Raw genomic sequence first — 13,352 nt, forward strand, 5'->3', positions numbered from 1 at the left:
CTTCTTAACTCAATAGCATAAGCCCATTTTAATCAATTCTTAGGTTAGGGTACTTATGCAGCACTCCTGCGATCGCTTTTGGAATGTGAAGCTCTGAAGAATTATGACGACCTCAACAATCATACATTTTGTCATCTTACTGTTTAGCCTAATGTAAAACATACACAGTCAGTGAGAAAGGCTAGGTGACTGGAAATGAAAACAATTGTGTTAGAATTGATAAGACTAATTGTGCCAGGACTGATAAAGTGGCTCACAGGCATATCATACTCATCTTGGTCACAGCCATAATTCATGGTAGATGAGTAAATTCCAGTAGCGATACTGCTATTTGTAGTAATTCCCTCTTCCCACATCCAATTTCATACCTTTGTAACTTATGCTTTATTACAGTGCCAAAGGAAATAGCAGCTCCAGTCCTTCACTGAGTGGCTATTCAAGTGTTCAGCAAGAGGAACTGTCATTGTTATGCTGGTGCTCATTTGATGTTGATGAATGTACTCGAAGTAAAATGCTACAGGTTCAGAGGTGACCTGTGCAAAATAACGTAGGGTAATCAAAGGATATTTACTTGACAAGTGTAATGTTGTGAGGCTGTTTTCCATTTCTGGGCAGAATGCAGCTGGGGAGTAGTTTCAGGCAAAGGGATTGATTACTTAAGATCGAAATGAGAAATCGGTTCACTCAGAGGGCCACGAACCTTTTGAATTCACTAGTGAAGAGAGCTACGATGCTCAGTTGTTAAGCATATTCAAAGATTAATAGGTTTTTGAATGTGAGGAGAATGAAGGGAAGTGAGAAATAGTATGGACAGTTCAAGGGACCAGGTTACCTAATTCTGTTCCTATTTTTATTCGATTACATTATTCAAACAATGTACAACTACTCAGCAATCATCCTTTCTGAGAAAAAGGGAAATGCTGCACAGATAGATACCATGAATTGTAAATTGAGGTAGACAATTTTAAAGCATGAAACTGCTGATGAACTGTTAATGTATATGAAATATTGCCTACTGCCATGGAGAAAGAAGTGCTTCATTTAAGCTTTCTAAAACTAAAATATCCGGCAACACTTAATATATAACTTGGCAATGTAAACACTCCAGGCACATCATGTATTTATTAAATCAGTGTCAAAATTGTTACACTTGAGTATGACAGATAGTTTGTGTCATAGTAAATAGTCTTTCAGATAATATACTGAACAAGTCATTGGAAAAATATACAACACATTAAAAGTACCAATAAGAAAAATACACTGAAGAAAACATAGGTAGACTCGTGTTTGAATTATGAGCTTCATTTTTAAAAGTCTCTTCACAGTATTTAATTCCTTAAATGGTTTTGCTGATTTTTTTTATGTTTACAAGTATTCTGAAGTTACATCAATCAAATTGCAAAACTTGCACATTTCGTTGTTACATAACAGCCTTTTGGATAGGGACAAAATATTAAATTTATTTCCCACTCACCCCCAATTTTCTCCCTTTCCTGAAGCTAGTTACTCAGTGGGGATACATCTCTTTGGTCACAGTTTGCCCTTCATACATTACCAACATGACCATTCTTTAAACATATGCTGAGGTACCGAATACTGGGAAGCTGTATGACTGGTTGCAAGGGCACAGGGATTGAGAAGAACAGCTGAGACTGACTCTCATTTCATCCAGTTTCAACACATATAAATGACACCTACCAGTGAGTGCAATAGCTGGAGATAGGAACCCTGGTTGCTTTTTTTGAAAAAGTTGTCTGCAGTTGTGAGCAAAGTAATACATTATACAATTCCCACAACTGCATCAAATGAGATCAAATAACACACCAACATGAGACTTAACTGCACAGTTTAGCAAAACCAATTAACACCAAATTAGTATGATGGGCAAAATTTGTTTTCAGCCAGTTTTGAACGTCCATAAACAATAACAATAAACAATAACAAAAAGATTTTACATTTCTGCACACTGCAACTTCCACTTCAAAAGCAGTTGGCCATAAAGCCTTTGCGATTTCCAGAGGTCATAAAGGCACCATACAAGTAAGAATTCCATTTAATTGGTGCCTTCACGATCATTACATTTCACAGTCACTGAGGCAAGCAGTTCTATGCAGAGTTCATTGCTGTAATAACGTCATGCAAGAATTTAATTTTGTTTGCTAAGCTCCATAACACCCTCAAACATCTTGGAAACAGCAGTTATGAAGTTAGACTTTTCTGAATGTTAAGTCCATGTTTCTGCATATTTAAAAGGACGGAACAAAGCAGAACATTTTTCTGAAAACAATTTTGAACACTGAATTTCAACCATTTCTTGTCTGTTGGCGTTTTAAAAAAAAGCATAAATTAACATATATCTTTACCTTCAAATTTTTGGCTTTTCTCAGATTCAAAACCCCTCTACCCACATATCGCACAATCTCTAAGGCATGTTTAAATTTTTCAGACAGAATTTGGTCTTTCTGTTCAACTAGGAATGGGAGTAGAAATTACACATCACAGTTTTCTAGCCCTCACAGTTACCCACTCTCAAACTCTGATGGTAGAAAAACCGCATTAAATGAACACAGAATCAGAATTTCTATTCCATGATGTTTATATTTTCTCTATTATATTCTTTCCAATTTTTATTTCATAAACATACAAGAAAATGTTACCTGTGCTGAATGGTGATGGTCAGATTCTCCAACACTTTCTGATCTAATTCCAAGGCCTTGTAAAAACATCTCTAATCAGTCCCCTACACGCTTGAAAATCAGACCTTAAGTCAATCACCTATTTTCATTTGTCCCCAATAGAAACATTCTGGGTGAAATTTACGTTATGGAATTTATTAAAAAAGCCATTCTAGGCACAGCCATGAACATATACAACATACATAAGGCATCAAGGGTTTAACAAAACTAAAACAAACAAACATATAAACGTTTTCATTTCATTCCTTTACAACATTTTGCCTTTGAAGATGCAGAGAAGATGTTTAAACTCAAATACAGTTCAGCTTTATGTACAAGGTGTAGAGCTGGATGAACACAGCAGGCCAGCATCTGCAAATCCTACTATCTCTGAAGCAGTTTATGTACACTTGGTTTTGCAATTTTACTGAAGGCTCATATGCATGCACAGAGGAGAATTCTACAGGCAACAAATAACTTAATCTGCCAATCTTTTACCGTATCTCAGTTAGGCTAAACCAATCAGCACAGGTCACAAATCAAATATGGAATTTCTCATGTTATTGCAAAGTCAAGCCTAACGTCTGGACTAGTTTCAAAAGCTTCTCCTGAGAAAAGACACAATATCATCTTTGCCAAAGTGACTGATCAATACTCCGAACAGGATGTGGGCTGTTCCTAGGTTTTTCAATGTGTGCTTTATTAATTAGCCCAATGCATACCTGCCAAGTTTATATCAAATATCAGCTATCTTTAAATAATACATTTTAGTTTTATTCAGCATAAATATACTACACCACCATGGGCCTTTTGGGCAACTGTATGTGTTGTGTGGGGAAGATTCTACAGAAAATATGCATTTAAAAAAAGTTGCAGTTTATACAGTGAGAAATTAAATATTGTTCACAAAAGTGACTTGAACACTTTGGCTACCAGCGAAAACTACAACACCCATGACTTCTTACATTCTAAAATATTTTCCATCATTGAAAACTTAAGCCATTTGTTTTTAAAATAAGAAAAATGGCTCAAAGTACAAAATGCAGCTGTAATAAAGCTAGTGGTGCTGCAATAAGGTCAATGCTTAAATCACAAAAAGAAGCAAAATGTCTACTGGTAGCATTCGGTATTTCTTTAGAAATATTTTGAGATAAGTCTTTTTCTGTGAGACCTCTCTCCGAGAAGTGGAATTCCTGTATTTGAAATCAGTTTCCATGTGAAACCTTTAATCCTCTTCTTGAAGCATCTCCTCTATTTCTTTTTCCCAGGCATCACTAACTTTTGCTTTCACATCCACAATTTCAAACTCCTGAAGTTCTCTTTGTAGCTCCTTTTCCCACTCTGGAATGTCATCTGTTTGGGATAGAAAAGTGTTTACTCTGTGAACATTTACAAACTAGTAATAATGGTTACACTAATAACTAATGTGACTGTAACCATGCTTAGCACATCTGGGTTAGGAAGCAGTCCAAACAAACACAGTCGATTTCCTGTTCTAAATCAATATCCAGTAATTTGGCTTCTCAGATAAGGACAGGATCAAACCAAAACTGACCCCAAATTTCCAGGGCTCAAAAATGATGTTTTTGCATATAGTTGACATACAATTTGATTCCCCACCATTTACCAGCCATGACGTGTTACACTCACATTAACAGTTAGCTCCAACTTTTCACCCCATTAATGCAGATTTACTTAACAGGGTTGCAAGGGATCAAGCAGACAACAGAGATTCTGTTCAAGAAGGCACTCAACATTCTCAAAAGGCAGAGATAATGGGAACTGCAGATGCTGGGAGAATTCCAAGATAATAAAATGTGAGGCTGGATGAACACAGCAGGCCAAGCAGCATCTCAGGAGCACAAAAGCTGACGTTTCGGGCCTAGACCCTTCATGAAATGTCAGCTTTTGTGCTCCTGAGATGCTGCTTGGCCTGCTGTGTTCATCCAGCCTCACATTTTATTATCTTGGAATTCTCAAAAGGCAGTTAGTCATAACATTTTAGAAAAGAGATTGATGAAGTTGGAACTGTTCTTCTTGGAGAGAAGGTGGCCAAAGGAAGATCTGATAGAAGTTTTCAAAATCCTGAATGGCTGGGTAAAATAGCTAAGGAGAAACTGTTCCCACTTGTAAAGGGAACAAGTGTAAGAGGGCATACATCTAAAATGATCTGCAAAAGAAGCAAAGGTGATCTGAGGAAAAAAAAATTTCCACTCAATCTGGAATGCACTGCCTGAAAGCATGGTATAGACAGGTTTTATTGGGACATTCACGGGACCAGTGGACAATTATTCGCATAAAAATAATGTGGAAGGATATGGGGAAAAAGCAGGAAATTGGCACTGGGTAATCTTCCTCACTTAACGAGCCAGTGCAGGCAGGGTGGGCTGAATGGCTTCCTTCCGTGTTCAGGTTTGGGTATAAATGCTAGCCTGGCAAATGACGCCCACATTCTACAAGATAGTATGAGCTGCCGATGCTAGAGTCAGAGATAACACAGTGCGGAGCTGGTGGAACACAGCAGGTCAGGCAGCATCAGAGGAGCAGGAAAGCAGGCGTGTCGGGTCAGGACCCTTCTTCAGAAATGGGGGAAAGGGGAGGTCTGAAATAAAGAGAGAGGAGGGGTGGGGCCGGGGAAGTTAGGTGGGATGGTGATAAGTGCGTGCAAGTAAGGAGTAGTGGAGATTGGTCAGTAAGGTGGGAGGAGCAGATAGGTGGGAGAGAAGGTAGACAGGTTGTGTCAGGTCAAGGAGGCGGGGATGAGAGGGAAGGTTGGTCATGGGATGACGCCTGGAGTGGGGAGATTTTGAAGTTGGTAAAGTCCACATTGAGACCATTGGGTTGTAGCTTTTCAGAATGGAGATCAGTAACTATTGGTGTTCTGCAAGAATCAGTCCTGAGGCCTTTTCTGTTTGCAATAAAAGTGATCTGGAGGAAAATGTAGGTGATCTGATTGGTACGTCTGTGAATGACACCAAAATTCGTGGAGTTGCAGAAGGTGAGGAGGATTGTCAAAGGACACAGTAGTATAGAGATAGATTGCAGATTTGAGCAGAGAAATGGCTGATGGCATTTAATCTGTACAAATGCAAGGTGATGCATTTTGGAAGTTGAAATTCAGGTATGAAGTATACAGTAAATGGCAGAACTTTTAGGGGCACTGGCATACAGGGTGATCTGGGCTTACAGGTCCACAGATCCCTGAAAGTGACAAAGCAGGTGCATACGGTGATCCAGAAGGAATACAGCACACTTGCCTTCATTGGCTGGGGCATCAATTATAAAAGTTGGCAAGTCATGTTACAGTCACTGACTAAAATTTTAGTTAGGCCACATTTGACATACTGTGTGCAGTTCTGGTTGCCAGAAGGATGTGAATGCTTTGCAGAGGTGACAGTGAAGGTTTACTAGGATGCTTCAAGATCTGGGGGTTTCAGTTATGAGGAGAGGCTGGATAAACTCACACCGTTTTCACTAGAAAGACCGAGGCTGAGGGGTGACTTGATCAAAACCTACAAAAGTATGAGGGGCATAGATAAGGTGGATAGTCAGAGGCTTTTTCTCAGAGTTGAAAGGTCAACTAAAAGACAGTACAGGTTCAAAGTGAGAGGGGTAAAACGTTTAGGGGAGAAGTGTGGGGAAAATCTTTCAGTGGCAGTAGGCACATTAGCAACAGCTAAGGCATATCTTGATAGACATATGAGCGGGAGGGGAACAGGGGGATAGAAACTGTGTACGGGCAATAAATAGCTGTTCTAAATAAGAAATACGAATCAGCACAGGCTTGGTGGGCTGCAGGGCCTGTTCTGTGCTGTATTATAACGTGTAGTTGCCTATCAGTACCGAGATTCTATTAACCACTGAATTTAGGAGAGGGTTGTGCAAACATACTGACACTGCAATTTTTAAAAAAATCATAAGGCAAGGAATATTGTTGCAAGGGTCCGCATAATAAGCTCCCGAATAAGCTCCTCAGTAAGATTATCCATTTAATGGAAAGGTCGAGGCCGGGTGCAGCCCCTGGAAGCCACCCTCTTACCCTTGTTTTTGACATTTCCTACCACTAACTCCCAGAAACCCATCACAAACAACACTTAACTTTCATGTCAGTGATCCTCGATCTGGGGAGTGAAGTCCGAACAGCACCTGCCACCTCTGCTTTACTGCTGCCAAATACTAGAAATAACAGCCTCTAAACTGGCTGGCAGCTCCAGACAGACAGAGCTCCCTGTTCCAGAATCATAATTCTGGCAGAAAACCTGCCAGCAGCCAATCAACTGCTTGATTACTGGACTATCTGATGGGATATTTGACCAATGTAGGCCACTGGTCTCTCCCCAGGAAACTCTCCTGCATTCGGACTCATCCAAGAACAGGAAAATCCTTGCCTGCGTGCCTTAAAAGATCAAGGTAGCTGTAATGTAAACTGAAGAACTGTTTGCTGGTGCTTTTTATTATGCAAGTGTAACCTGTGATAGTATTGTATATGGGATACAAATAAAGAAACTCATTGAAACAAAGATATAGACATGCCTGTCCCACAGTATTCATGGAGTCAAACGACAGCTTTACGTACTCGCATTTCAAATGTTATGTTATCTTCCAATATTTGCTCTTGATAAAAGAGTTGCACTTTATCTTAAATTACATAATCATACTTTGGCCAAAAATAAATGTTCACTACAAGAAACTGCAATCTCAAAATTAAAGAATAGATCTTCAAAACATCAGATGTAGAATGGTGAGTAGCACAACAAATCATTTAGGGCAACTTAGGTTGTAACTAGTTTAAATTATGGTGCAGGACGTGCCTGATTTACAAATGTCTGACTTATAAAAACTTATATACTTCCGAAGGGGATCCCCTACAGGGGCGTATTAACATCAATTTTTAAGTTCCAACATGCCAAACATTTCCACATACTTACAAACAGCTATTTTATATTGTCCTTCATTGTGTTCTGACTTGATACTAATTAATTTGTGGACATACTCAGAAACAAACACATTCACAATTTGAGGCTGTCCAGTCAGTAGAAGAATGGTGCAATTTTTTTTAACCTTTTATTCGGTTTTTAAAAATGAAATTTAGCACAGAATATGCAACAGTTGTTTATTACAAATAGACCGTGACCATGCACTGGACAAACAGAGATAAAATAGCTTTACTTTTATGTCCTAGTGTATACCACTTTTACTTTGTCCAAGGACTAAACAAAGTAAGATTTAACTTGATATTTTTCTGTTATACCTACCATTGTCAATAGTTGCTATCTGATCACCACTCACGCCCAACTGTTCCTGGCCTTTCAAGAAATCTTCCTGATTCAGGGCTGATGTGTTATATGCATCACTCACAAATTCATTAGCAACTGGACTTGTTGAAATTTCAACTAAAGGATGAACCTATAAAGGAAACACTTGTTTTAATAATAAATAGATGTGAAAAATCATTTTTGACCATTTATTCTGTTTCTTCCTAAGCCAGTGCTCTGAATGAAATTTGATATGATTATCTTTCGTCATGATAACTAAGGAATGTTGACAGGGCTCATAGGATAGCCATAATAAGCCTGAAATAAAAAGAAAAATGGTGGAAGCATTCAGCATGTGAGGTAGAATCTGTCAAAGGAAAAGAAAATTTAATGGTTCAGGAAAACTAGGGAAGGAAAGGGGTTGAGGAAATCCGTTCTAAAACCTTTTCAAAAAGGACAGCAGGAGGGGCCAAGAGGTCAGGGAAGGAATTAAGATTTACTTTATTGTGGATCAATGAGGATGTTCAGTAAACAGGATTAACTGTGGCGCATGCAGTTGAATTTTGGAGAGGTTGGACTTTGGAGAGTGGAAGATGAAAGGGTGGAATATTGATAAATAGATTGCAGGTGAAGTTGAGTGTTAAAGTGATGAATGTTTAAGAAGTTCGTTGGAGGAAGGAGTGAGTCAGGGCAGAAGTATGCTGCGCCCACAGTGCCGCAAACACTCAGGTTGGTCTCATAAATGGCAAGGGAACCATGCAAATGCAATCCCATTGATTTGGGCAACAGGTATTGGCAGGAAAAATGTGTTGCGACTCACATTTTATCAGCAACTACTTTTTCAAAAATCACGAGAATGCCAAGATAATTGATTTTGTTTCAAAGGCATAACATGTCAGGTGGAACATGTTCTAAGTGACCAGACTTGCTTGCTAATGAGTGCCTTTACTAGTATTGCATAATGAAAAAGAAAATTGAGGTTTAGAGATTACTGACATTGTAACCATGACAGGAATTTATTTTTAGCAATCTTACACCCTGATATTATTTTATTAATGTTTACAAATGAAATGTGGATTGAAAAATTCAGACAAAACACAGCATCACCATAGTAACTTTTACCTGAATCTATATATTTTCGCCTGGAATTCTTGCTCTTAAAGGGAGAACCAATACACGTATAAGTAGGAATATCTCAGCTTGAGTAAGTGTCAACTTCATGTTAGTCCAGCTACTACAGATAGATCAAATTGACTGTCTCAACTGAGCCTGCTCTTAACCTTATATTGGATCTGCATAACCACTGCAGAAGGCAAAGAAAGCAAACAACACTAGCACGTGTGGCAGCTTAGTTGGGCAACTTCAATTAATGAGGCTTACATGCCACTTGTATAAAATAAACTCTAAAATATGCATACAGTATAGAAAAATGCAGTAAAACTTACCTCTACAGATTCATTTTGTTTTCTCATTGGGACTGAGGGCATCTTTGACAGAATGGAATCTAGTATAAAGAAAGAATCCATACATTTAAAAATGTAGCCATTCACATAGTATGAAGTATATTATAAGCTGGAATTTGTCAACTCAATTCCTGCTCATGATCATAGAATGCTAAGGGTCTGTGTTGGAGAGATACAAATATGCACCAGCAACGTTAAAACAGAGACAGTATTAAGTGGCTCACTTTGTAGATGTTGGTGTGTTTGACGAGCTGGGAGGTTTGATAGCAAATGTTTCGCCCCCTTACTAGGTGGCATCCTCAGTGCTGTGGAGCCTCCTGTGAAGCGCTGTTGACCTGCACCGGTTCGAATTTATCTGGCCTTGTTTTTGCTGCTTCTGGTAGGTGCTGGTTCCAGCTGTGTGTTGTACTGGTCAGTATATTGGGTTTAATTCCATGTGTTTGTTGATGGAGTCCGCGGATGAATGCCAAGCCTCCAAGAATTCTCTGGCTGTCCTCTGTTTGGCTTGACCAACGATAGTAGTGTTGTCCCAGTTGAAAGTGTGTTTTTTTTCTCGCGTGTGTATTGAAACCAAGGACATCTGGTCATGTCGTTTAGACGCTAGCTGCTGTTCGAGGATGCAGGTTGCTAGCTGTCTGCTTGTTTGCCCCACATTGTATTTTGTGCAGTGTCCACATGATATCTTGCAAACCACATTCATCCTGTCCGTGGTCTATTGGGTCTTTAACACGGTTAGTTGCTGTCTTTGTGTGGCTGCCAGTTTTTGTGCTGTCATGATTCCTAGTGGCCTGAGTAGTCTGGCTATCAGTTCTGAGACATGTCAGTTCACGGTTAGGATGAATGTAGTTTATAAGATAGCATGTGGAAACTGCGCAAAACAATATGTGGTTCAAACAGGCAGAAAACTAGCAACCCACATCCACAAACAGCAGCTAGCAACTAAATGACACAACCAGATGTCCTTGGTTTCAATACACACAGATGAGAAAAACCATACTTTCAACTGGGACAACACTACAATCATTGGACAAGCCAAGCCAAGGACAGCTAGGGAATTCTTGGAGGCTTGGCATTCTTCCACAGACTCCATCAACAAACACATCGAATTAGAGCCAATATAACGACCATTATAACACACAGTCATAACCGGCACCTACCAGATGCAGCATAAAACCGGACCATATAAATTATACCCGGCATAGGAGGACAGCGTTTCACAGGAAGCTCCACAGCACTGAGGATGTCACCTACTAAAGGGACAAAATGTCTGCTATCAAACCTCCCAGCTCGGTGAACACACCTACATCTACAACCTGCACCCAAGCTACAAATCTTCACTCAAACCCTGACTAACTATGTAACACTGACTTACGAATGGAGTAAATTAATCACCTGTAGCTGGGTTGCTTTTACTCAGATTGTGCTCCAATTCCTCTTTGGAGTTTTCAGCCTGACACGCAGCTAGTGATGAGAGTTGTGCAGATTGTTTAATGAGAGATACTCGGTAGAAATAGTTTCTCCAGAACTGTTCTTCCTTTACACTGTTAAAGAATACTTAGAAGCTACTGCAAAACACTCTGAGTCATGGATACAAGTCATTATTTACATTAAATTTCAAGTTTCAAATGCACACCATAAAACAATGCTAAGCTCAAAACTTCAATGTATGTAACGTGAGATATGCAATATTCTAATATTCTTTATGTTGTCCAGGAAATGGAAGAAAAAATAGTAACACAGGTTGACTTTTCCCCAGCTATCCAGCATCATAGCCAAGAAACATGGTAAGCTATAATGGAGACTGCACATCATGTCAGTTAACACTGCACAACTAATCCGTAGCCGCCTTCAATTACATGACAGTGGACTTATCAGCTAACTCATTAAAGCACGTCTGTATGCTGTTGTCTTACATATATCATCAAGAGAAGGCTGTGGAAATGTGGAATTATGAGAAGCCAACTCGTCTATAGAAAAATCCTTTTTAAAAAAAAGTGAAATTTCCACTGGCGAATGAACAAAAATACTCCTCTTACATTTGGACAGTGGTTTGGAACTGATGATCTAACAGATTTTAACACACTGTTTTGATCAATGATTGTAAACCTTTTTACCAATTACAGTTTTTATTCCTTTTCAAAGCTGGGAACTCAATTCATTTCTGTTCCAGTTTATGCTTGACAGCCTGCAAAATGAAATTCATTGGTTCATTATGTAACATTTCACTGACTAAAAATGTTATGTCAGTGCAAGTAGCTGTTACTTGGCTGGATTTGGATCAACATGCAATTGCAAAAACACAAATAATCAAATTATGCATTGTATTAATTAGTAAACACTCAGTTTATTACACAATCACCTGCATTGCAATAAGCAAAACAAAATGGCATGTAGATTTACACTGGCATGTTTGCTGTGTGATTATCACCTATGTGCAAAAATACTTCTTGTAGAACTCAGTGGAAATGTCAACAAGCTAATGTCCTCAGTGACACGATGGAGATTAATAAAGTTGAACAGTAAATACAAAACTCGATAAGGCTTAAAAAGTGTATTTATTTTCCTTTGCAAGATAATTACTTTTGGTTGCACAAGGTGGGCTTTTGGGAAGATCATAAAGGAGAAGCACTTAAAGAGGAAAAATCACATGATGGGGCATTTGGGGCTGACGGTATGGTTGTGGACACAGAGCAGAGGGCAGTAAGGCTACACAAGAGACTAGGTTCAGAAGACCAGTGGGATGACAGAGTGCAGAGATGCAGCAAAGAGAGACAGTTTGTAACAGGTGTTACAGATAAAATAAACTGTGAGCATAAACTAATGATTCATTAAACCCTATAGTTAATAATTGATGCAGATTTTACTTCATGTAAACCACCAACTTTATTTATCTTGTCATCTGGAATCCAATTCAGTTAGACAAAGTTATTGGTAACTGTCAAAATAATTTTGTTTATATAAAATGGAAATGCAAGACATCACAGCTACAATAACTGCCTACAATAATCTCTAACATTGTAAAAATCTCGCCATGTGCTTCAAAGTTATGTTTTCATACAGTATTCGACATTAGGTCACATAAGGAGATATTACAATTACAACACAACTCCTCTCCACACTCAAACCTCTCTACTACCTTCAAAAGCTTAATCGGCTATGTAACATTTTGGGAAGTATCCTAAGGTAATGAAAGGTACTATGTGAATACAAGTTACAAATGCAAATCCTTGCTTTATAATACTCTGTACTTCTTTAATTCCCATGGTATTGCATATTGTAAGTCAGGAAAATCTTACGTGGTACACAGAATAAAAGATAAATGTCATGAATTTTTACAATGTAAAGGTTACAAAAAGTTCCTGATATAAATTATTACAATTTTCTAATATTCTGTAATACTGTAGCAAATTAATTACTGGAGGGAAAGTAAAATTATTATTTCAAGTTAAACAAATTCACCATGGAATGATTTATTTTAAAATCAAGAAATACTTAGTTTTGACCCTTTCATATCTGATAGCTGAAGCACACAGCCTTGTACAAAATTAATTGACAAATTAATGTCACCAATCTGTAGAACTATTCATTGGGAAGATTATTTCTTAATAGCTGAAAAAAAAATACAGACATTTGTGTTCACTTACAGTTTTGGCACTAGTTCAAAACGCATCTTGCTCAACATTTCATCTTCACGAAGCATTACAATGGCAACGGGGGCTATTTTGTCAAAATCAAAATTAAACTGTACTCCAACAGGAGGGTCGCGAAGAAAGTTCCGTCGTTCCTAGAAAAACACATTGACCACACAAAGTCGTACATTTCCAGTTCTTCCTTACTACATTCAATATTATAATAGCCCCTTTTCACCTTTTACTTTAGGATGCAAGTGACTGAACAATTCTGGAAGATCAACTTTGAAGTACATAAGCTTTACTGCCATTCTTTCATCTCATAAATGC

At 38.4% G+C, this 13,352-nt stretch overlaps 1 protein-coding gene across 5 annotated transcripts in view; it reads right to left on the bottom strand.

Moving 5' to 3' along the window:
* Positions 1 to 1,098: 1,098 nt before the first annotated feature.
* The window catches only part of LOC125464980 (synapse-associated protein 1-like), a 34,704-nt gene continuing 22,450 nt past the window's right edge, over positions 1,099 to 13,352 (bottom strand). For all 5 annotated transcript variants that reach the window (XM_059654399.1, XM_059654398.1, XM_048557981.1 and 2 more), the window contains 5 exons: positions 13,038 to 13,177; positions 10,786 to 10,934; positions 9,376 to 9,434; positions 7,931 to 8,081; positions 1,099 to 4,028 (listed from right to left, as the gene is read on the bottom strand). In XM_059654399.1, the coding sequence (XP_059510382.1) occupies positions 3,901 to 4,028; positions 7,931 to 8,081; positions 9,376 to 9,434; positions 10,786 to 10,934; positions 13,038 to 13,177 (627 nt within the window). In that variant the 3' untranslated portion in view covers positions 1,099 to 3,900. The remainder of the gene's footprint in view (positions 4,029 to 7,930; positions 8,082 to 9,375; positions 9,435 to 10,785; positions 10,935 to 13,037; positions 13,178 to 13,352) is intronic.

The sequence above is a fragment of the Stegostoma tigrinum genome, chromosome 24, assembly GCF_030684315.1.
Source record: "Stegostoma tigrinum isolate sSteTig4 chromosome 24, sSteTig4.hap1, whole genome shotgun sequence".
NCBI lineage: Eukaryota > Metazoa > Chordata > Chondrichthyes > Orectolobiformes > Stegostomatidae > Stegostoma > Stegostoma tigrinum.